The sequence below is a fragment of the Canis aureus genome, chromosome 7 (genome assembly GCF_053574225.1).
Source record: "Canis aureus isolate CA01 chromosome 7, VMU_Caureus_v.1.0, whole genome shotgun sequence".
In the NCBI taxonomy this organism is placed as follows: Eukaryota; Metazoa; Chordata; class Mammalia; order Carnivora; family Canidae; genus Canis; species Canis aureus.
Window position 1 is genome coordinate 7,906,814 of NC_135617.1, and position 25,424 is coordinate 7,932,237.

The window sequence follows — 25,424 nt, forward strand, 5'->3', positions numbered from 1 at the left end:
CTTCATCTCCTCGTTGATCTCCCTTTTCACCGGGTGAGCCGGCTTCCTGCTCCTTTTATTTTCCGGAGGTCTCCCTTCTTTCTCCATTTCTGCCATGTTTTTGTGTCTGGCTTCGGCGGAGATGAAATGGCTGCTGCCGCCGCCGGCGGTGGTGGCGGTGGCGGCGGCGGCGGCGGTGGCGGCGGCGGCGGAGGCGGAGGCGGAGGCGGCGGCGGCGGTGGCGGTGGCGGTGGCGGCGGAGGTGGTGCTGATGGAGGCAACGCCGGCGGAGGTAGCGGTGCTGGCGGGGCTGGGGCTGGGGCCCGGGGGCGGGGGGGCGGGCGCCGGAGAAGCGGGGTGTCTTCTAGCGGCGGAGGGCGTCAGTGGCCGTCACCGGGAAAGGTAGCTCGAGGAGGCTCGGGGATGCCGCCGCCGCCGCCGCTCCTGCTCCCGCTGCCGCCGCCGCCGCCGCCGCCGCCGCCGCCGCCGCCGCTGCCGCTCCCGCCGCCGCTGCCTCTGCCGCTCCCGCCGCCGCCGCCGCCGCCGGGCTGCATCCTCGGTGCCCCGTGGAGTCGTCAGCCATCTTCCGTCGCTCGGTCCGTCTGCATGGGCGAGGGGGGCGAGGGGGACGAGGGGGCCGAGGGGGCCGAGGGGGACGAGGGGGCCGAGGGGGACGAGGGCCGGGCGCGGGAGAGCTGCTCTGGGCGTGCGTGCGCCGAGCTGAGTGCGCTGCGCCCCGGAGAGCGCGCCAGCCCCGGCGCCCTGCGCCTCCCGCGAGCCGAGCCGAGCCGAGCCGAGCCGGGGGCGGGCCGGGGGCCGGCGCGGGGGGAGGGGGCGGGGGCGGGGGAGGGGCGGGGAGGGGAGGGGGCGGGGGGCGGGCCGGCCCCCGCTCCCGGCGGGCGTGGCTTCACCGTCACTGGGCGCGCGGATGCTGCGCGGCCCCGGGGGCTGCTCGCGGCCGCCCGCTCCTCCGCGGCGGGGCCTGGCCGCGGCCACCTCGGGGCCACCTCGGGGCCACCTCGGGGCCGCCCGGACCCCCGCCCCTCTCCTTAGCTCCGAGGGTCCGCAGCTGGCTCCTGGGCCCGTCCTAGAAGCCGCTGCTGCTGCGGGGGGGGGGGGGGGGGGCATGAATGGGGGTGACGGGAGGAGGTGGGGCGGTGCGAGGGCGCGGGGACCCGAGGTCCAGGAGCCCGGGGCCGCTTTCCCTGCGCGTGGAGCGCCGGGGTCTCGGGGGAAGGAGCCCGCAGCCCGACGTCCCCCGGAGCCGCAGGGTAGCGCTCCCCTCCGGGGGCCACCTCGGGGCCGGAGAGGTCCCTGCGGTCCCCAGCGCGGCGCGGGCCACCCCTGCTCTCGCCTCTCCACGAACCACTTAGAAGTAGGACATCCCGGCCCTCGGCCCCCTGTTCTTTCTTCTTTCTCGTGCCTCCAGTTCCTTCTCCCTTACACACACACACACACACACGCACGCACGCACACGTGTCTCACTGCAAAGTAACAGCCTTACCCTGTGACCCCGCGCGCACCCTTGCCCCAGTGCCCCGGGTTTAACCTCCGGAGCGTCGGGTGCTGCTGCGAGCGCGGGGTCCCGCGGAGGGGGTCGGTCCTGGGGGACCCTCCCTGCCCCGCCCGGCGACTTGCCCGCGCCCGGCTGCCCCCACCCCCACCGCCACCCCCCATCCCGCCCGCGCCCCGGCCCCGACGGTCCACGCCTGGGGCCGAGCCCGCACTGCGCGTGCGGTCGGCGTGAGCGGTTAGGAGTGTGTGTGCTCCGCGGAGACACGCAGCCCCGAATGCTCGCGCGCTGCAGGGGACACGCGGACGGTCCCCTTTCCCGCGCCGCGACACTTCGTAATTACCTGACACAATGCGAGATGGGGGTGTCCATTGTTCCACCGCTTGTTATTATGGAGTGCTCATTATAACAGTGGTGGAACTTAAAATTACACAATTCTTTTTTTTTTTTTTTTTAAGTACTTAAAAGATTGAATGAATCGGTTTGGGGAATATGAGTCAGCTTTCCATTAAAATCTGTTTGGCCTGTCAAGCGAGGCTCCTTCTGGGTATCGCATTGCCTAATTTGCATGTTAGCATTGTTTTGCTTCTTGAAACGTCAAATTAGAGGTATTTGGAAGCGTACCCGGCAGGGCTAAGCACCTCTGCGGTGGCTATTTTGCGTTTTAGCATTATTCTGTCTCGGAAATGCCGAATCACAGATCCTGGGGAAGTGTATCCAAGAAAGCTGAGCACCTCCTCTCGCCTCTTCTCGGCCCTGTGCGGAGGCAACGAGGGGAAGCCGCACCCCGCCCTGCGTGGCTCGCCGGATCCCAGGCCAGAGGGAGCGAGGCGGAATCAGACTCTGCTCCTGCAAGGGGTCCAAGCAAAACATTTGCCCGAAAAAAAAAAAAAAAAATTTAAGATCCCGGGGCGGTTATCTGGGGCAGAAAAAGTCAAGAGAGGAAGATTGCTGAGTTTTTAGGGAGCGCTCTGCGGTACAGGCATCCCTTTATTCAAGATTTTTTTCCAGCAACCTCTGGGAGTGCACCCAGGTTGACCAGGTGTGAGCCCAAGTCCTCTGGGAAGTCAGGACTTAGCCAGCTCACAGACGACCTACAACGACCCTGGCAGCAAGGATGAGGAGAGGAGGCAGCAAGGATGAGGACAGGAGCCCCAAACCTATTTGCACTAACACTACGCCCTCCCCTTTCCTAGAACAATGACACAACATTCCCCAACATGTGAAAGTGGGTGTTTGTCTCAGTGAGGAATAGCATCCTAATGCTGTTGCCAGTAGGGAGAGAGGAAGAGCGGGTCTTTTTGGTTTTTCAATCTGAATTTCATCCAAAATATCTGATAAATAATACGTGGATCGGAGGTAGCTCCTTTTCTCTGTTTTGTCCTCTCGGTCTTTAATGACAGGTAGTTAGAAATTTCTATTTTCTTCCTTTTGAATATTCTAAAACAGAGGAAGCGTATGTTGTAAAGTATATACAAAGGGAAGCTTTTTGTCTTCTGGAAACATATTTAAGTCCCCCTCTGCTTCCTTTGGTGCCAGAAGCATTACAATCGATTCACTGTTGTTCACTTGATATCAAATAACAAGTTATAAACCCAAAGCCCTAAGATAGAGTTTCACAAGTTAAGAATAAACAGAAAAGGTGAACTGTAGCCCAGAGTCATATTTGGAGGCAGCGATACTTCCTTTAAAGAAAATTTCTTTCTCTGCAATGGCTCATTTAATAAAAATAGTGATATTAATCAGTCACCTGTTCTTTCACAGGCATACGTCCCCCAGGAAACTGAGGTGGGAACATTGTCTTAGAATCTACAGTGATATCTTCAGTGACAGAATGAAAGCTCATATGCCCTGTGTAGGGGAACTTTTAGTTCAGAATGAATTGCAGAACTAATGACTGCCACACTTTGTTAAGGGCAAGTTTTAGGTTTCTTCAAATGTACTATAGATGAGGACAATTATAACAAGAGTTGCCGCTTTATGAATTTGGATGTATCGTGAGTCTAATAACGTTCCGTAGATAACTTTATACAGTCTGTATGATTCGAATCCTATGGAAGTAGGAACAATCCCTACATCTCAAAAAATTCACTCTTTCACTGCTATGACTTACCATTATGCTCCAGCCACCAGCGTGCACACATGCGCGCACCCACACCCACACCCACGCACCACTATCCAAGGCCCTAGACGTAGAAATAAGCTTCAATATTCCCTTTACTACCCCTGCCAGTCACCGAGATAAGTATAGGAATGACCTTTCATACACCCCTCGGGTATATTTTTGTGACTTTTACTCTTTAAGGCTTCTCTTAATATTCATTCTGATCAGATTCACCTGGAAAGTACATCAGAGAGAAGACGGGAAAACTCCAGGATGGTGTGGCTTAGGCCCTCGACCTCTGGATAGATCTGCTTCTTTGTTATCTCTAACAACACCTAACGCAGTGGCCCAGTCTTCGTGCCTAGTAAGGAATTAATAACTATTTGCTGATTGGTTTGTATGACATAATAACAAACCTACAAAGAGGCTTTCCGATATAAAGTTTGAAATTAATGCTTATCTTGAACAAGCTCTGTGGTCTAACCAAATATAGGACTAAAATATGTAATTACTATGCTGAACACATGGTAAGAATTACCTCCTTTAATATTTACAAAACCTTCTAAGGCATCTTTTATCTCCATTTCACAAATGGCAAAACTAAGACTTACACAAGCTAAGTTATTCAGTCACAAGCTGGTAAGGATTGGGATTTGAGTCCATAACTTTCTGTCCAACTCTAGTTATGGAGTGATAACCTGATTTAATAAGCTCTTTTTAAATATCTGTATTTAATCTAAGCCCCATGGATTTTTCACATTTTAACACCTCCGAGATGTTGATATATCTCACAATGAATTCTTACAGCTATAAATGACAGCTTCCCACCCCCCCCAATATTATATAAAATAATAACACATTCTCCAATCAGTGGTGTATTTGGTTATGTTAAGTTATGCTGCAATGGCAAATCAGAAAATCTCAGGACTTAAAGCAACAAATGTTTATTATACTCCTTGCTCACACAAAGTCTCCTGAAGATCTGTGTGACTCTCCAGAGCAACTGTCCTCTGTGTGATAGCTTGGCATGGCATCTCCATGCCAGCATGTGATTCCATGTAGGAGAAGATGGAACATCTTCAGGGGACCTCACCAGCGATTAAATGCTCCAGCCTGGCAGTGACATATGTCACTTCTGCCTCCAATCCATTAACTAGAGTTAATCATATGATTCTGTCCAAATGCTAGGGAAGCTGGGAAATTTAATTCTCCCATGTTCCCCAAAGGAGAAAAGAACTGGATATGGGGGAGCATTTAACATATACCCCAAGGCATAATTTTTAAATGAAATATGGTCATTTAGGATCAAGTAATGTAAATATCAGGGATCTTTTTTACTCAAAACCAACGAGCAGCAATTGGCCTGTGATTTGTTATATGCTATCTAAAACATACTTCCAAAGTTCATTTTCATGTTTAATTTCAGAGAACAAAAGTTCAAGATCAATTTAAAAGAAAAAAACATTTGAAACAGCATAATTATAACACAGGGGCTTTAACCAGGGGTCTACAGATGAGTTTCTAGAGTTTTGGAATCTCCTAAAATCATACACAAAACATTCAGCTCATTTTTTTCTGGGTAATGGGCAAAAATGTATCATTATATTCTCACTTAGGATTCATGACTTATTCATTCATTATATATACTGAGAGACTGAGGGCCTGCTGTATTCCAGGCACTGTTCTGGGTGCTTGGGAGCTAGCAGTAAAAACAATAGATAAGCCTCCAAATTTCAGAAAGCTTATAGCCTGGAGAAGGGACAATAAGCAAGCAAATAAGCAATAAGGAAGGTAATTTTAGACACAGACAACAAAAGAACAATATGATAGAGAAATTGTAGTAGGCTGCAAGGTTTGGAGCTCTGTTTTAGCTAAAATAAAAGATCTTCATGAAAACAAATTTCAGGAGACCTGGGTGGCTCAGTGGTTGAGCGTCTGACTTTGTCTCAGCTCGTGATCACCGGGTCCTGGGATTGAGTCTTCCTCGCAGGGAGCCTGCTTCTTCCTCTGCCTGTGTCTCTGCGTTTCTCATGAATAAATAAATAAAATCTTAAAAAAATTCATATTAAATGGGAAAGATGAGAAGGAACTGTCCACGCAGAGATCTTGGAATCCTGGAGAAAAGTATTCTGGTTAGAATTGTTTTTTAAAGATATATTTATTTATTTGAGAGAGAGAGAGAGAGAGAGAGTGTGTGTGTGTGTGTGTGTGTGTGTGCAAGTGGGAGGGGATGTGGGCAGGAGGAAGTGGAGAGAGAGAATCTCAAGCAAAGTCCCTGCTGAGTGCAGAGCCTGCCACAGATCCCCTGGGGCTGGATCACATGACCCCCCAGATTATGACCTGAACCAAAACCAAAAGATGGTCGTTCAACACACAGAACCGCCCAGGCATCCCTCTGGTTAGAACTTTAAAGGAGCTGAAGAATGGATGTGCTGAGCATGTTTGAGAAATGGAAAGGTATCTGTAGTGTAGAGAACAAAAAGAGTAATGGGAGAAGCAGGGAAAGAGAAATGCAGGGCCAGATTATATGGAACCTGTGGACCATCATAAGGATCCAAATCTTATTCTAAAAGCAACATGGACAGAGGCACAGGGTCAAGAAACCTTCCTTTGCATGGGAAGGCCTGAGTTTCTTCCTGGCTCCACTATTTGGATACGGAGTTCATCTGACCATCATTAGCTCTGACATTATACACCAGGTTAACACTGTAAGGCACACCCCTGATTGGGGATCTCCTTCCTTCTTGCTGTTCCAAGAACAGTCTTGTCCTCTTTGCCATGGTGTCAAGGTGAAGACCATGACCTTCTCAGAAGAATGAGGGCCTTTTATCAGTCACAGGTATATAAAAAGTCCCTCAGCCAGTAGCTTCAAACAGACTCAAGTTTCTTTGCACAATAAGAGGTTTCATTTCTTTAGTGAGGGCTTAAATGAGTCATTTTACCTTGGCCTTCATTTCCTCATATGTAAAATAAGAATAGTAAGTCACATTTTGGAGTGTTGTTAGGACCACATCTTACTCATTAAAGTGAACTAAAACAAGACTGCACAAATTTCTCTGGACAAATATGTATTATTTGCTCTTCTGAGAATCATTATCGTTTTACAATAGCCTTAGGTTTATATGCACAGGCTCACAGAGATATGTGACAATTTAAGGAAACCTGACACATGAGGAATAATCACCTACATAATGAAAGCATTCTACATTTTTCAATATGATGTACACCAGCATCCCTTTTAATAGCAATTTGCTAGAATGTTATAATTTTAATTTACAAAAAAGGAGATTTTCATGTACAATTTCAAGAACATTTCAACTGTACCCATTGAGGCGAGTGTACTAATACCTATCAATTCAAGGAAAAGATTAATTTGAGTTATAATTTTTAATTCTTATCCATTGAATTAAAATGAGATCAAAGCCCAGTATTTATTTACTCCAAGCATCTCTATGGTCAAAAAATTTTTGACTCCACTATCAATGTATATATTTGAATATAACCACTTTATCTGTAGTAAGCCAATGGAAATAAATGAAGATCACTCAAAAGAAAACAAACAAAGCCTGTTTATATAGTGCAAGAAAGTCAGCCGCCATCACCTGCATTTGGCAGAGACTCAAAGGCAGGCATGTGAGTGGGAGAGCTTTATGGTGGAAAATAAAAGGAAATATAAGCGATATTCTGATGGAGAGTTTTTGGCATGGAGAAACTAGATGCTAACTAGAAGGTGGGCCAACTGGAAGCAGGACATCCTATGTGATTAGTTTGGGGAGCATATTTAGCTTTCTCTAGCCGGTCCCAAGTTGGAAGGGAGAAGTATGGTAAGGAATCCAAAAGCTGGCAGTCATTGACCAAGTCCCAGCCATTCTGGGCTGATGATGGCAGAGGTGATTTGTCTTCTCTTGTTAGTTGCTTCCAAAGTGATGGGTCAGAGTTCTATTGTCATGTGTCCTGGCCACTGCACATTTGTACAGTCAGTCTCCCAAGCCATTAACTAGAAAATAATTTAGGCCTGGAAACTAAGAAGAACCTAGCTCAGGGTTTAAGGCAGCTTCCATCTGTGGTGAGGTAATATTTTGATGTAATAAGTGTTTCGTTTTTGTTTATACTTGCTACTTCCTTTCTAGCCCATGCTCTTCTTCATTCATTGGGCATCCATGGCTTCAGAGTAAAGATGTTATAAGATATATTCACAGAAAAATATGAGTTAATTGTCCATGACTTTTGAGACTTAAAATGGAATCGTGAAATTCAAGGCAGAAAAAGATAGTTTGAAAGAACATTTTTTCAGAGTTTCAAAAAGTCTAGATTTTGAGTATCTAGACCCACTGACCTGAAGGATTTAGATTAAAAGTTTATGCCATAAAAAGTAGCTTCAGGAAAAAAAAAATTGACAAGCTAAAGGAAGTTTCTCCAATTCAAAAAACAGATCACAATTCTGTGTGGTTGGTATAAAGAAGGAGCAAAGATGCTTAGATGATGGAAGGAGGTTATTGTACGTTCACAATCAGGTTCCACTTTCTAGGTTTGGGGGAATATGAAGACAGAGGGCTGAAAGCAGAGATGACTCATGTCTCTCTCCCTTCAAGGTAGAGCCCGAAACAACAGCAAGTCTTGTAGAACAAACCAGCCCAGTATAGAGCAGGCAGGTGCAGTGAGGATAGGAAGAGTGGTATGAATAAGCCTGAGCAGAGGTCCTGGGGTAGCCATAAATACTCTCCACTCACCATTATTATGTGTTTCACGCATGGCTGAGAATGGAGGAGGTGTGACTCTGAGGGACTGCAGGACCAGAGTAGTCCTGCCCCCAAAATGTTTGATTAGATGAAGACTTCCAGCCCAGAGGATGCCAGCTGGAGAGGTGACTATGTCTGAGAGGTAAATGCCACCCACCCCACCCCCACCTGCCATGGAGATGCCAGCCCAGTGAGAAAAGTCCAGGGGGTGGGCACAAGAGAAGACCAAATCAACTTAGATTATCTGGAGGTTTTCTGCCTCCTAGCACAGTAGCTGTATGAAACAGAGAGTGAGTTCAGTTATATGGGAGTAAAGAAATTTACAAGTAGTAAATTACCTAAGGTTTTTACATTGATACATATAATTTACATCGATACTTATTCTATAACTCAAATTTGCTTTTAAGCAATTTTTTTAAATGGAGTTTTCTGACTCCTGGAGTAACTGTGGGGCATTATTTACCTAATTATTTAACATCTAAATAGTATTGCCCAAACAAAAATAGTTTCTTTGGGGTTATGGCCTTAATATCATAATAAAACCAACTTAAACATAGAACACTTTCAACAGTCAAAATTCTGGTAAATGTAAAACTTAACTTGATATCTAGGTTATCTTGAATTGTCATTGCCTTTCCTCGATGATATCCATTGATGAAATCAGAACTCTTCTCTTTATTTGATTTATATAGATACTAATATTGACTTGTAATAATATACTCCCTTTAGACAAATAATCAAATGCCTTTAAACTTATTAGACCTCTGACAATCCTGTTGAGTGAGATCATCAACTATCGTGTGATGGATTCCTGCTATGAGCCATGTATTTTGCAAACAATGTCATTTATCTCTCACAACCATGTTTGAGAGCATAACTGTCCCCATTTCATGTCTTAGAAGAGTGAGGGTGAGCACAGGGTCACACTAGGAAGTGGCCAATTGAGCATCAAAGTCCACAGTCCACTGATGCCAGGTCGAGTGAGGTATCCTTTCACCTACATGACACTCTGCTCCTTTCTGCTCAGCCCTTTTACCAACTTTTCTTGGGAAAATAGAGGATGCCGCTAGGTGAATAATTTTAATTTCTTCTTTATTTTAATCTATATACATGGCAGTTATAAGAGGAAAACAGCTCTAATGCTATAACAAAACACTCAACCTTTCAGAAATAACATACTACATTTTAATATTCTCAAACCAAATATGGTATTCAGTAAATGGTTACAGAGGATTGATATCTGTGTTTTGACCCACCTCCTTTGAGAAACATTACATGTAGTAAAAAACATTTTTCTTTCACAGGAAATTTGTCTCCAATGTGCTGTTTGGCCATAAGTTGTCTCTTTATTACATCCCAGAGGGAGGAAGTTGAGTGGAAAAGATTCCACAGTTTAACTATGAGAGGACATTATACTTTTCAGTGGAAGAAAAAAAATTCATCAAAAGCTAAGTAGATAAATGAAGGATTCCATAAAAAGTCTTGGGATATAGGCTGCGCATTTGTTTGTTTGTTTAAGTCCATTAAAGCTACTAAATTGGTATGCCACATGCTAAGGAGGCTGTCGCTTTGACTCTGTTTTGCCCTTTCCATGTGAAAACACTGGGTCTTTAGTGCAGCTGATCTCCTTTTGAAAGCCTCGAAGTGAGAGAGAGCCGGCAGGGATAGAACAGGTATAGACGAGAGAAGATCCAGGTACAGTGACTGTAGGCTGCGCTCCCCAGGAAAGTCCCAGGATATGCAGTCTGGGAAGGCACTAAAGTCCTAAGCTGGAAAACAAAGCAAGACAAAACAAAAACCCAGCATGGGAAAGAATCAAGTGTATTACTGAACACAGAGTGCGCACTGGGGTGTTCTTTTTATGTGGTAAGCAGCAGAGTTTTGTGGCCTGAACACATGGATCATTGCTTAGAATCCAGTAATTCAAAAGCTACTATTTATTGACTGCTTCTTTATTCACCAGGGACTGTGCAAAATACTTTACAGATATTATTGTATGCAGGCCTGGCACAGTTGACACAATATTTCTTTTGGGTCCTGTTTTACAGATGAGGAAACGGAGGGCTGTTGGGACTGAGTGGGCCAGCAGCCTGACTCCAGAGTCTAGAACGATCTCTACTGCCTTGCAGCACCAATGGTACTGGCAAGGATTCTTGCTTTCGAGGAATAAAAATGAACTCTGTCTAAAGGAAAAAAAAGAATATTGGAGGAAAGGGAACTCGTAGAGCCCAAGAGACTAGGAAAACTGACAGGAGCCCAGGGACTTAGCAGGCCAGGCCATGGGAAGACTAAGACGCCACCATCCTTGCCTCTGCTATACAACACCTTCTAGGAATCACCACTGGGACATCATGATCCCCCAGGAGCTGTCCCAGAGGTTCTTCCTTCATCTTGTGGGGAGGCCTGGGTGGGAAAGTCTACTGCCAGGTATTGGTATATTCCAGTGGAGACTGAGATTCAAACTCTCTGGCTTCCACAGGAAGGTAAGGTCCTATATCCCAACATCACACTCCATGGATTTCCCCAAACATAAGAACAGATGGGTTTTGACAGCCAAAAGAAAGTTACAGTGTCCTTCCAGACTACCCACGGTAGCCACTTTGTAGCAAATCATTCCATTAGGAAAGTAAATGTAGGTCTGTTAAAATAATTTTGAAAGGTCAGACATAGGTGAAATTGTGCAAACATTAAATATTGCAAATCAAAACCTGACTGACCTAGAAATTCATTCTAATAGATTTATTTGCAATCTCTAAATGCAAACTCTGAAAAGACAAATTTAGTAACTCATATGCTAAACATCAATTAATTAGAATGTTTAGGGAATAGAATGTTCTTGTTCATTTCAATTTCTAACTAAATGTGATTAAGCCTCTAAAAAGACCCACAAACTTTTATATTTCAGACCTTGCCACTGGAATTCTTAATAAAATATTTGGATTGTGAAGATTTTGCAATGCCTCCGAATTATTAATGCCACTATGTGTGGTTGTAAAGTGCAATGGGTTTAGACTGTGCCAAATGTGTACAGATCCCAGGGTTTATGTTCCATGTACATTAATTAACCAAACTTCCAATGAGAGCTTGCCTTTTTCTTCCATTGCATAAGTTGAGTAAAGAGGAGGAAATAAATTGTGTTCATGTAAACATTTTCTTTGGAGCCCACTAAGGGCATGCCCACCACTAGGCACCGTGAGCATAAACATAAATGATAAGGGTATTTTAAAAGTGAGATGAGAACTAAGAAAAAAGGACGACTAATTCTGGGTGAGGGAGACAACGATGGTAGCCAGCTGAGTTGGGCCTCGAACGATGATGTGTAGGATGTTGTCAGGTTACAGTGGGAGGAAGAACAGCACGCTAGACAGAAAGAACAATATGAAACAAGTTGCCAAGACGTGAGAGTACAAGTAGAGGTAAGGGAAGAGTGAAAATTTTGGTGTGCCTAGGATGAGTGCATTAAAGGGAGCTACGAGGTCAATCCAAAGGGAAAATGGGGCCAGATTGTCAGTAGCCTCAAGTACCATCCTGAAGCATGTGGACTTCTTTCTGAGAATCCTAGGAAGCCACCGAGTCTTTTTTTTAATATGGAGGTGATAAGATCGTAAGTGTGGGATAGGAAGACCATCTAGATAGCAGGTAAAAGGCAGAAGCAGAGACCAGAGGTAGGAGATTACATGAGAGGTGCTTGCAGTAGTTCAAGATGAAGTAAATGATTGCTTAGGTTTGGTGCAGTAGTGAGGCTGCGAGGAATTCTTAGAGTTACCTTAGAAACAGAATCCATAGGAATTGGTAACTGTCTAAATAGGAAGAGGGTGTGTATGTGTGAAGAAATGAGTATTTAGATAATAGCGCCCATTGCATAATAACTATCTCTTTTGCAAAACAACAACAAAAATAATAATTACACTTCTAATTAGCTCATTGAGTAAGTGGAGTGGTAGAGTCCAGTTTTGATTTATCTTCTCCCCATCCTAGACACGTTGAAGTAGATCGTCTACATGTGAAGACCAGTAATTCATATTTTTAAAGCACTTTAAGAATTCAGGTGGTCAGTTTGAGAAAACGCTACGGTTGAAGAGGTGGAAAGGAAGTGACACCTAATAGCATTAGATCCAACAATAGCTTATCACATCCCATCCGCTCGACTTCTGAAAATATCCTGTATCTCACCGCCTCTCTCTAATTCCTCTGCACCCCTCCTAGTCTCAGGCCCATTTATCAGTTGCCAAAACTAAGTAATCACCACCTACTTGAGCTCCCTGTTTCCACTCTTGTCCCTGTGTAATCCATTCTCCACACAGCAACCAAACCAATTCTTTAAAAATGTGAAACAGATTTTTGCTTAAAATGTTCCAGTGATTTCCTATCATACTGTGATGGTTTTAAATATGTCCATGAATTCTTTGATGCTTCTCCCTTGAAAAATAAAGCCAGATTCTCCTTCCCTTGATTATGTGCTATACTTAGTGACTTGCTTCTAAGAAATAAAATGTGGCAAAGTGATGGTGTACGATGTCCAAGATTAGAACATAAAAGGCATTGTGGTTTCATTCTTGCTCTCTTTTCTTGGATCATTTGCTTGGGGGAAGCCAACTACTATGTCATGATGACATTCAAGCAATCCTGTGGAGAAGTCCATATGGAAAGGAACCGAAGCCCCCTGCCAACAGCCAGCAAGGAACTGAGGCTTTCTGCCAATACACATGTGAATGAACCATCTTGGGAACAGGTCCTCCAGCCTCAGTCAAGCCTTCAGATAACTGTAGCCCTACTCAATGTCCTGACTCCAATTACCTGAAAGACTCTGAGCCAGAACCACCCAGTTGTGTGGGATCCAAATTCCTAACTCACAGAAACTATGAGATAATAAATGTTGGTTTGAAACTTCTACATTTTGGGAAAAATCTGGAAAGCAACGATAGATATCTAACACACATTAATAATATACTCCAAATTCTTTGCCATGGCCATCAAGGCCTTACATACTCAGGATTCTGTCTATATTACTCACTTTATCTACTATTCACTTTGTAGAAAAGACTATTAATGGTCCCTTAACAACTATTTGTCTCTCTCTCTCTCTCTCTTATTTTTTTTATATATAGAGTCACCAGGGGTACCTTGGTGGTACAGTCAGTTAAGTGTCCAACTCTTGGTTTTGGCTCAGGTCATGATTTTCAGGTTGTGAGATCAAGCCCCATGTCAGGCTCCACACTCAGTGGGGAGTCCGCTTGAGATTCTCTCTCTTCCCCTCCCTCTGTCCCTCCTACTCATGCTCTCTCGCCCTCTCAAATAAATAAATAAATAAATAAATACATAAATACATAATCTTAAAAAAAAAAAAACTAGAATCGCCAAAGTTTATTCAGTTACATGAATTCAAGCTAGTGACCACATTTCCTAGCCTCCCTTAACTAGATATGATCAGCGGGGGCAAATCCTGGCCCAGGATGTGAGCAGACTCGGCATGTGCAACTTCCAGGTTGTGGCTTTAAACAGAGGGATATGCCTTCTGTTTCCCTTCCCCCTCATTCCTGCTGACTGGGTATTAGGATAATGGCAAGAGGGTAGAGGCTGGACTAGCCATCTCAAGCTACAAGATGGAAGTCACATGGTGAGCTTGGCAGAGCAGTAAGACAGAGAAGAGACCTAGATCCCTAATACCATCAAGCCAGAGTTGTCTGTTTTGTCTTTTATGTGAGCAAGACATAAGGCTGTATCTTGTATTTAAGTGATTGTACTTTTTTATCTCTTTATTGCAACAGCCTAACCTATATCCTAACTGAAACTCAACTCTTTGTTCACCACCTTCTAGCCACATTGACCCTCTGTCTTCTTTTCTGTTATTCTGAGGTTGTTATATTTGCTCTTCCTTGTGTGGAATGCTTTTCCTACAGGCATACTCATGGCTGCCTCCTTGCTATTGCGTTTCACTGTTTCATCTAAAATAGTCTCCTCTCACTTACTCCCTATTACATAATCATGAGTTCTGTTATGCAGGGCACTGAAATTTCCTCATCTATCTGTCTATTGTCTGTAACTCTCCACTGGAATAAAATCTTCCTAAGATCAAGAACCTTATCTACCTTATTCCCTATTGAATCTCCAGTGCAAAGAAAGTGCCTGTACATAAGAGATGCTCTATAAATATCTTTTGGGGACGCCTGGGTGCTCAGCAGTTGAGCATCTGCCTTTGGCTCAGGGCATGATCCTGGAGTTCCAGGATCAGAACTGCATTGGGCTTTCTGTGAGGAGCCTGCTTCTCCTTCTCTGCCTATGTCTCTGCCTCTCTCTCTATGTCTTTCATGAAAAAATAAATAATCTTAAAAAAAAATATATATATATATATAGTGTGTCTGGACACCTGGGTGTCTCGATTGAACATCTTCCTTCGAATCGGGTCATATTCCCAGGGTTCTGGGATCAAGCCCCGCTTTGGGCTCCCTACTCAGTGGGGAGCCTCCTTCTCCTTCTTTCTCTGCCTCTGCTCCCCCTGCTTCTGCTGTCCCTTGCTGTGTCAAATAAGTAAATAAAATCTTTTAAAACTGCATTTTGTGTGATAGATAAACTAATGAATTAATAGTAAGTGATGCCAAGAACCTAGTCCCTGGGTTGATTTTTTATAATTTAGCCTCATCTATTTGCTGAAATTAGGGTAAGTTAGGTAACAGTAACAGCAACCCAAGATCAATAAAAGAATGTCAACATGTCTCTTTACCTTCATTATCTAGTGTTATGATTTAAAGATGAAAAACAAAGATAGAAACAGTAAATGGATCTCTGATTTTGACCTTTAAAACCCAACCAGAAAAAATAAAAAGAAGCTCATAAAAATATTATCCCTAAAGAACAGATTCTCCGAAATCCTAATATAGATGATTATATTACATTAACTCTAAGATGCCAGCTATTGTGAGACACACTATTGTTTTATGTATCATGAGAAAAGGAAAAATTCTGCTGCATACATTGTATTATTGCTTCCAATTTCTGTCCCCATTGTCCCTTCCCAGACTCTTGGTAGATGGAATACACTTTCCTCCTCTGCTGTCAAGGTTGGCCATGTGACTTGCTTTAGCCATTTTTTTTTAAAGATTTTATTTATTTATTTATGAGAGACACAGAGAGAGGCAGAGACACAGGCAGAGGGAGAAGCAGGCTCCCTGCAAGGAGCCTAATGTGGGACTCGATCCCAGGACCTCAGGATCATGACCTGAGCCAAAGGCTGATGCTCAACCACTGAGCCACCCAGATGTCCCGCTTTGGCCAATTAAATGTGAGTAGACATAACAAAGGCCTTATCCAGGCAGCTTTAAATGTGCTTGTGAGATTAGATTCCACTTCTGCTCCTTCCTCAACCATAAGATAGTAGTAGAATAGTCTCAGATAGTGGCTAGTCCTTCCACCTGGATTCTAGAACAAGTGTATGTAGCTCTGCAGAGCTAAGGCCAGTGGAGCCCAAACCAACCCATGTTCCTACATAATGTGAACAAATAGATGTCATTGTAAGCCACTGAGATGTTGATGATCATAACAAAAGCCTGGACAATTAAACTACTACATGCCACCAATTGTAAGCTGCATTTTGATTTCAGAGATGTTAAAATGTGAACAAATGCATGTCTTAGGATCAATAAAATATAATATGTATTATACATATTATCATGTATTAGCACAAGATGCATAGCAGGTGCCCAATAAATATTTGTTGATTTGATGTACATGATGATGTAGAGTTCATATTTTTAGTGAGAGTCCTCTTGATAAACACACTTTCTCTTAGCATACTGTAGGTAACAGTATAACCTCAGGCATTAACTGTAATGGAAACTAAAATTTATATTGTAAGCAAAGTTCAAACCTATGAAAATGTATGCTGTGACTTTTCATTACCTCACACCTGTCCCTATTCCCCTGCTACGTCTTATATTTTTTTGACTTCTAGCCCAAAGGACTTTCTCCTCTATCTGTCCTGCTCACTGTTCATGGTCTAATACTGCATTATAAATTAATCATAATCTATAACTTGGATATTTCTATCCAGAAAAAATAATAGTAATAGTCATGACAATGATTATAATAATAATAGTGAACATTAATTGAGCAGAGCACTGACTATATGGCTAGCACTAGGCTAACGGACTAACATAAAGTATCTCACTTGCTCCTCATTATAGTCTTATGTATTAGTTAGCTATTGCTGCAAAAAATGCTTTGTAACAGGCCACCCCAAAACCTAGCAACCTTTAGCAACAGGGATTTATTATCTTTCTCATCAGTCTGCTTGGGTGATCCAGGCTTAACTCTGTTGCACGGCTCTGCTTCAGGCTATGGACAGGGGAGACTTGGCTCCAGGGCATGTGTTAGGTTCAGATTTGCTCCATATGCCTCTTGTCATTCTGGAAAGAACAGCTAGCTGAGGCATGTTCTTCTCATGGTGATGGGAGGAGTACAAGATGGGAAGTAAAAATACATGATGCCAGGTTTGGAACTGGTACACTGTCCCCATACCCCATGACCCATGACCAACATTAATAGGGAGGTAAAAATACTCTACCCCAGGAGAGATGGGAGTGAACATTTCTGAATTATAATCAAATAGAATAAGGTAGGTATATAGGTATTTTACACCCATTTACAGACAAATAAATCAAAGTACAGAAAAGTTAAGTGACTTACCCAAAGCCATACACCTAGGAAATCATGAAGCCAAATATGAATCCAGCCTAATTCCAGAGCCTAGAATCTTAACTATCACTCTGTATAGTTTTGCAAAACCAGACTCCAGAAAGTATTACAAAGGGAGATATAGAAGCAGTGGTAATTTTACAATAATAAATGGGACCTGAGGAAAAGAAGTATGTAAGATCAAAGACTGTGACTATTTTGAGATCCTAATCAATAAAGATGATTTTCTCATTAGCTTTCATAGCTGCAGGAGGTTATATTATAGAAATCCATGCCTGTGGGTTTGTTTATTTTTAGATCCCCCCACCATATAAATATGTTAAAATTTTATCTATTTAAATACTACCTTTGTTACTTATTTCCTACCCACCTCCTTTGAAAGGGAAATCTCATTTATTCTGATAATTCTGAGTAACCTATAAAGTAATTATAGAGAATCTCCTTGTAAAGACACTTTGGCATATTAATGGCAGTCATGCTAAATCAACATTTAAAAAAATAAAGTCCAATAAAAACGTTATTTTTTTTTAAAGATTTTGTTTATTTGAGTGAGAGAGAGAGAGAGAGTGCACAAGTAGGGGGGAGAGGTAGAGGCAGAGGGAGAAGCAGAATCCCGACTAAGCCGGGAACCCCATGTGGGACTCCACCCCAGGACCCTGAGATCATGACCTGAGCCAAAGGCAGACCCTTAACTGACTGAGCCACCCAGGCGCCCCAATAAAAGCATTAGTTTAAGCTTTAAGACACTCAAATATGCTGGGTAGAAAGAAAACCACTGAGGCATGATTATAAAACGTGAGAACTGAGGTACATTATCACAAACAAATTCCTTGGAAAAATTTGTTAGGAAGAGAAGAGAGAGTCTGGTGAGATGAGAAGCAAAAGGGAGTTCTACACCCAGGGAACTTCAAAGATTGAAATGTTGACCAGTTCATGCAGCTTTAGTGCCTTGCAATGTCCACAGTTTTTGAACTCCGCATGCTTCCTATAAAACACGTACTTGAAAATGATAATCTTTCTTCTTTCTACAGTAGCAAAAGAATCTAATGTCATGAAATAGGTCCCTAGGTCAGTATTAAAAGTAAAACCCAAACCTATTGTGAGGGCTCCATTTCTTACTCTAGATTTCTCTACTCTGTTATGATGATTTCACTCAAATTGCAGCTGTGGTCATTCATTTCCTTCTAGAAGAAGTATAAAGCTAAAACATCTTCCAAAATCTAAAATCAAACACTTACAACTTAAGCAATGCATTTCACCTTGATTGGATCTTGATTTAGGCATATCAACTATATAAAAACATTTTTGAGACAATTTGAATATTAAGAATTTTGGAAATTCTGTTAGGCGCAATTGCATTATAGTTACTTTTTTAAAAAATGGAAAATTTTATTTCTTATAAACAAATTTGGAAATATTTACAGGCAAAATAATATGATATCTGAGATTTGCTTCAAAATACTTTGGCTTTATTGGGAAGGGAAGTACAAAATGTTGGTAATTTCCAAAACTGGATAATATGTACATAGAAGCTCACTATCTTATTTTTTTTCTACTTTTGTGTGAAGTTTAAACACTATAATAAAAAAGCAAAAAGAAAATAAAATACTCATTTAAAAACACCACAAAAAGATGACTATAATAAAGTCTAACTCAGGGCACCTGAGTGGCTCAGTCCATTCAGTGTCTGCCTTCAGCTCAGGTCATGATCTCAAGGTTCAGGGATGGAGCTCCGTATGGGGTTCCCTGCTCAGTGGGGAGTCAGCTTCTCCCTCTACCCCATCCCCACTGGTGCTCTCTCACAAAAATAAATAAGTAAAAATCTAAAAAAAAAAAAAAAAAACTCTTGGTAATGAAGCAAAGGCTGGTTTACCTCCTCTGAGGAAGGAGAAGGAGGTGACACCACCTCTGTTTTCAGGGAGTTTGCAATTTAAGAAAAGTCAAACTCAGAAGATGTCTTCAGGGACACCTGGGTGGCTCAGTGGTTGAGTGTCTGACTTTGGCTCAGGTTGTGATCCCTGGGTCCTGGGATCGAGTCCCATGTCAGGCTTCCTGCAAGGAGCCTACTTCTCTGTGTGTCTCTCATTAATAAATAAATAAAATCTTTTTAAAAAAAAAGATGTCTTCAACGGTGAATCAATTTTTAAAATAAAATAAGTTCTAAGCCATATAATTCAGAATGTCCTTAAAACTGCATCACCACAGTATACACAAATAACATAGCATTTCAATTGTCTTTTGTATATATATACATGCTTACCCTAAGTAGGCAAATTGTACAATTTGTTCTAGAATTAAAAACAGTTGTTCTCCTAGAAATAAAAAGAGTAAAAGCACTTTATATCTGTATTTTTTTAAGTGATTTGAAGTTATGAGGACCTACAGTTTCATCGTGGAGAATGATGGGAGGTCGTGTTGTAAGCTTACTATGTGCCAGGTGCTGATATAAGTATGTTTATGAACTCATGCTATTATTAAAAATTACCCATTGAAGGTGCCTGGGTGGCTCAGTGGTTGAATGTCTGCCTTGGGCTCAGGTTGTGATCCCAGGATCGAGTCCCACATCGGGCTCTCTGCAGGGAGCCCGCTTCTCCCTCTGCCTCTCTGTGTGTAGCTCATGAATAAATAAATAAAATCTTTAAAAATAAAAAAGTTACCCAATGATATAGGTATTATTGTTCTTTCCATGTGACACATAAGAAAACCACAGTACTGAGACTAAATTACATAATTTGCCCAATGTTGTACTACTGGTTTATAGTAAAGTTGGGATATGAATTCACGGTGTCTGGCTCCTGTGTCTGATCACTTAAACAAGGAGTTTTGTCACTCTCCATGGAAAAAGTCTTGTAGATTTGTTCTTTGTTTAGACTTCTGAGACTGTGACTCTTTTATTCTTAGAAAAATACAGGGATTGACTCCTTTTATTTTGTCATGCACTTCAAACCTATTACTCGCAATGTAGTCATACCAGCCCTATAATATTCAAACATATTTATTACAGATGCTAGTGGCATGATTTCAAAGAACAGAAAACATCACCGCAAGCTCTTCTGATTGATTTAAACCAGGATTAATTTTGAGAAACCGCTCTGACACTATAGTAGTTGACAATGACATCTCTCTTAATTGGGTGTCAGCTTCTGGGAAATGACCTTACATGATTTTTCTTAATTACCTGATCTTCTCAGATGGTCTTTTGTAAATTCTTTTCAGCCCAGCAAGTTGATGTCCCTGCTTCTATATTGCCAAGGTTAATAATGGAAGCCTCCTTGCTCTCTCTTTTTCAATCTTTCTGTTCAGACCCATTGTCTTTATTTGGCAAAAGTTGATTCATCTATGGGCTACATCAAAATAGCCTTAGAATCTGGTGACTTTAATTTGGGGGACTTTTAATGGTTATTTCTAGAAAGGAATTGCTGTGAGTCTACAAAGGGCTTTAAACTCACTTATTTTACTGAATTGGTCATTGAATTTATGAAAAGAATGACTTGATTGAATTTTATCAGTAAATTTGTGAAGTGATTTCTCTGAATTAACTGACCATGCTGATTTAATTGTTCACCCTTAGGTACATCCATCTCTGAATGAAATATTTTCCTTTTTTTAAAAATAAATATTTTATTTATTTATTCATGAGAGACAGAGAGAGAGAGAGAGAGAGAGAGAGAAAGAGGCAGAGACACAGGCAGAGGGAGAAGCAGTCTCCATGCAGGGAGCCCGATGTGGGACTCGATTCCGGGTCTCCAAGATAACGCCCTGGGCTGAAGGCAGGTGCTAAACCGCTGATCCACCCGGGCTGCCCAATATTTTCCAATTTTAGGGAAAAAACCTATATCTTAAGACAGAGGAAACATTTTCAGATAGTTTAAGATATTTATTACAATAGGACAGCAGTTACTGACAAAATGCTTTACCAACTCTATAGTCTGAGGTTGTCAATCTTTATACATATAATAAATGCAGTGTGTCCTGACTCCCTTTTACCTGATGTTATCTGTTTATGCATTATATGCAACAAAACGAGGGGTTTTCTATACATACAATTCTTTTTTTTAAGATTTTATTTATTTATTCATGAGAAACAGAAAGGCAGAGACACAGGCAGAGGGAGAAGCAGGCTCCTCACAGGGACCCTGATGTGGAACTCCATCCCAGGACCCCGGGATCATGCCCTGCACTGAAGGCAGATGCCCAACCACTGAGCCACCCAGGCGTCCCATCTATACATATAATTCTGTCAGAATTTCTCTAACCCTAGGGAATGAAGTCTGACCTATGAATTTCTTCTAGAGAAGGAAAGAAGAAAGAAAGAAAGAAAGAAAGAAAGAAAGAAAGAAAGAAAGAAAGAAAGAAAGAAAGAAAGAAAGAAAGAAAGAAAAGAAAGGAAAGAAAGAAAGAAAGAAAGAAGAAAGAAAGAAAGAAAGAAAGAAAGAAAGAAAGAAAGAAAGAAAGAGAGAGAGAGAGAGAGAGAAGGGGAGTAAAAGAGACAGAACTAACACAAAATAATAGGAAAAGACTAGACTATAATTTTTCTAGAGAAGTAATTCTCAACCCTGGCTGCACATTAGAATCCCCCAAGGAGTATTTGAAAAATACTGATGCCTGGTCCTTAAGCCCAGAGATTTTGATTGGTTGTGGTGATTTTTCGTCATCATAAGAAATGCTTAAATAGCAATGGAGAGCTAGCTCAACTTGTAGTCATGGAGATATTCTTTAGCCTGGGCTTCTTGAACTTATGACAAACCAAATACAACTCAAATAACTTCTGAATTTGAGTGTGATGGTAGAGTGACCATGGGAATAAAGAATAAAGTAGTACATCCATTCATTATTCATTCAACTGACCGACAAATATTTATGTGGTGTCTATTCTTCAGCAGACACTGTACTAAGAATGCAGATGCAGTGGCAAACAAAACAATTAAAGAACAACAGGGCCCTCCCTGAAATCTTCCTATGGACCTCAAGTTTCAATCTATGTCAATGCCAAGATCAATCACGTTGGTTGAGTGAGAGACCAAGAGAATGAAATGATCATAAGGATCAGATTAGTCTACTAGTTAATTTCATTCATGGAATAAAAAGATTTTGATGCTTAACTGGACCCAAAAGACCATCTATTTTTGTTAACAAATTAATACTTTTAATCTCGTAAAGGTTAATGACTAGCCTATGACCATACAGTTATTCAGGACAGAGCTGCAGAACCCAGATTGTTAACCTTTTATAATGCCATCTATGTTCAAGTAAAAACCTTCTTAGCTGATTTTTTTTTTTTTTTTTTGGTCATTCCAAGTTCTTTTTTTTTTTTTTTTTTTTAATTTATTTATGATAGTCACAGAGAGAGAGAGAGAGGCAGAGACACAGGCAGAGGGAGAAGCAGGCTCCATGCATGCACTGGGAGCCTGATGTGGGATTCGATCCCGGGTCTCCAGGATCGCGCCCTGGGCCAAAGGCAGGCGCCAAACTGCTGCGCCACCCAGGGATCCCCATTCCAAGTTCTTAAAAGAAAATAGTCTCCTGGAAAGAGCCTTTGTAATAGAAAAAGACCAAGTTCTTCCCCTGTTGAGCTAATCCTAGTGTGAAATTAACTAGCACCCTTGTTAGTCAATTCCACATTGCTGCCCTATAGAGAGAGAAACTAGGAAAAAAGGAGAGTAGGTCTTGGTCTATTTCCTCCCTAACTGCAGTTGTTCTAAGGTCAAACACTTGGAACATTAAAAGGAGATAGCAAGAAAGGGCTATTGTGTACACAGGGAGTGGGGATCTAAAAAGGGAAGAAGTAAAAAATTAAACCCCAAAGAAAAATTACAATGAAGTATTGTAGTCATATATACTTTCCCACATTATCTTTGAGGACTCATGTGTAAGAGGGAAAGGGCATTCAGTAGTCTTCATAGTGAAGAGGGGAATGCAGATCCATACTGTAATGAGATTCTATTTTATACCTGTTGTTGGAAATTTTAACAAGGCTAACAATATCAAGTGTTGAGAGCATGTGATCAACAAGATCTCTCATAAACAGCTAGTAGAAATGTGGATTGATAAAGCCACCTTAGGAAGCTATTTGACATTAACTATTGAAGTGGAATATTCATGTACCCTACAACCCAGTCATTCCAATGCTATATATAAAACTCTCGACATATAAACCTGGAGGCATTTGTAAAACCTCTTCATGACAACATTGCTGTAATAGAAAAAAAATCTGGAAGCAATCCAAATGTCTATTGACAGGAGAGTGGATGAAGTGTGGATATATTCACTCAATGGATATTATAGCAATCAAAATAAATAAACTGCCACTATATACACTGAATGGGTGAATCTCAATAAAATAATGTTGAGCAAAGAAAAGAGGTCACAGGAAATTACATTTAGCATGGAATCTCTTTTCAAGATAAAAAAATGACAAAAATATATAAATACTTTCAAGATATGCATATATTAACTTATTTTTATAAAAACCATGATAAATAGAGATAATAGATAAATAGAGAATGATAAATACAAGATTCCAGATCAAGATAACTTTGGGTTGAGAAAGGAGAACAGGATGGAGAAGTCCACACTGACAATTCTAGTTCCTGTGTTGGTGATGGGCTCCCTGTATGTGTTGTGTTACATAAAGATCGTCAGATCATTGTGTTAGTTATTCATTACAGTATAACCAATTATCCCATAGCTTAGCAAATTAATAACATTTGTTATTTTACAAAGTTTTGAGGGTCAGGAATCTATACACATCCTAGTTGGGCGGTTTTGGCTCAGGGTCTCCCATGAGGTTATAATCAAGCTATGAGTCAGGGCTACAGTATCTGAAGGAGCTGGAGGACCCACTTCCAAGATAGCTCATGCACATGGTTGTTGGCACGAGGCTCAGTTCTTCATCACATGGGCCTCTCCATAGAACTATTCATGGCATGGCTTCTCTCAGAGCAAGTAATGTGTGTGGGGTGGGGGTGAGGGGTGTAAAAAGGTAAAGAGGAATGGAGGGAGAGAGCATGAGCAAGAGAGAGCCCAAGCTGCAACGTCTTTTATAAAACTAGTATCAGAAGTGACACACCATCACTTCTTCCAAATGCTATCGATCACCGTAAGACAATGTGGAACGGGACAACACCAGGTGTAGGGATCACTGAGCACCATCTGGAGGCTGTTTACCACCACAATAGAATAAAAAAACACAATGTATGGACCATTGATAAAAGTGGGTCAAGAAGCAATTACCTGCACTTGAGGTTAGAAAATAAATGAATAAATAAGTAAGTGCATTCAATTCTGAAGATAATAGGACATGGGAAGGAGTGAGTTTGAGCTTTTTTACCTCCACGGCTTTCCAGCTTCATGACTTCACGGAAGTCATTGGATTTGCTTTCATTTTTAAAAAAGAATGAAGATATTTACTTGCCTCTTTAAAAGTATTTTATTTTTTTAAAGATATTATGTTTTTATGAGAGAGAGAGAGAGAGGCAGAGACATAGGCAGAGGCAGAAGCAGGCTCCAAGCAGGGAGCCCAACGTGGGACTCAATCCCAGGTCTCCAGGATCATGCCCTGGGCTGAAGGCGGCGCTAAACCGCTGAGCTACCGGGGCTACCCTAAAAGTATTTTATTATGAAAATATTCAAACATATACAAAATAGAATAGTGTAATGAATGCCATATACTCATTATCCAGAATCAACAATTTTGTAGATTTCAGCATACTTGCTTTATCTGTTTTTTTCCCTCCAGAAGTGTCTTAGAGAAAATTCCTGACATTGTATTGTTTTCTCTATATATACTTTAGTATGCTTTACTTAAAAATACAGAAAATCTCTAATAGACATACACATAAGATTAAGGATTCCTTTGTGATATCTAATACACCAAAACTATAATTCAAATTTCCTTAATTGCCTCCTAATTTACTTTTCACAGTTGGTTTGTTAGAATCAAGATCCAAATAACACTTGGTTTGTGAGCCTCTCAAAATCTCAATCTACAGGAGTCCTTTTCCAAGGACTCCAAGGATCCCCCAAGGGGATCTCATCTTATCCCCTTGTCTTGTTGAAGAAACCCAGTCAAGTCAGCTGGATTAGTCTGTTTCCTTGTGAAGTTCTTTTAAGAACTTCCATTCCCTTCTATATTTCCAGAAAATTGGAAGTTAGACCTACCAGCTTTATGAGATTTAGATTCAACTATTTTGGCAAAAATATTTCCTAGGTGGTGCTGTGTACTTCACAATGCACCTCATCAGAAGGCACAGCTGTGTGGACCCCCCATGCCTAGTGTTGCTGAGATCAGTTAGTGGTTGCAAGTGATGTCTCCGCTGCTCTTCTGCTCTTTCCCATCAGCCTCTCATCTTTTGATAATTGTTGCCTGACTTGATTATTCCATGAGGAATCACAATAT

General features: G+C 41.8%; 2 protein-coding genes and 1 long non-coding RNA gene across 9 annotated transcripts in view; 1 reads left to right on the plus strand and 2 right to left on the minus strand.

The window, feature by feature from the left end:
- SOBP (sine oculis binding protein homolog) overlaps window positions 1–444 on the minus strand; it is a 163,062-nt gene extending 162,618 nt beyond the window's left edge. For 5 of the 6 annotated variants that reach the window (XM_077902881.1, XM_077902882.1, XM_077902883.1 and 2 more), the window contains exon 1: window positions 1–443. In XM_077902881.1, the coding sequence (XP_077759007.1) occupies window positions 1–96 (96 nt within the window). In that variant the 5' untranslated portion in view covers window positions 97–443. The other variant, XM_077902884.1, reaches the window with a different exon arrangement.
- Window positions 310–25,424, plus strand: part of LOC144317041 (uncharacterized) — a 26,311-nt gene continuing 1,196 nt past the window's right edge. Inside the window, exons 1-2 of the mRNA XM_077902896.1 lie at window positions 310–575; window positions 3,825–3,960. Coding sequence (XP_077759022.1) covers window positions 403–575; window positions 3,825–3,960 — 309 coding nt within the window. The 5' untranslated portion in view covers window positions 310–402. The remainder of the gene's footprint in view (window positions 576–3,824; window positions 3,961–25,424) is intronic.
- The window catches only part of LOC144317042 (uncharacterized), a 20,753-nt gene continuing 4,642 nt past the window's right edge, over window positions 9,314–25,424 (minus strand). For both annotated transcript variants that reach the window (XR_013382916.1, XR_013382915.1), the window contains one exon: window positions 9,314–10,104. This is a non-coding gene — a long non-coding RNA (uncharacterized LOC144317042). The remainder of the gene's footprint in view (window positions 10,105–25,424) is intronic.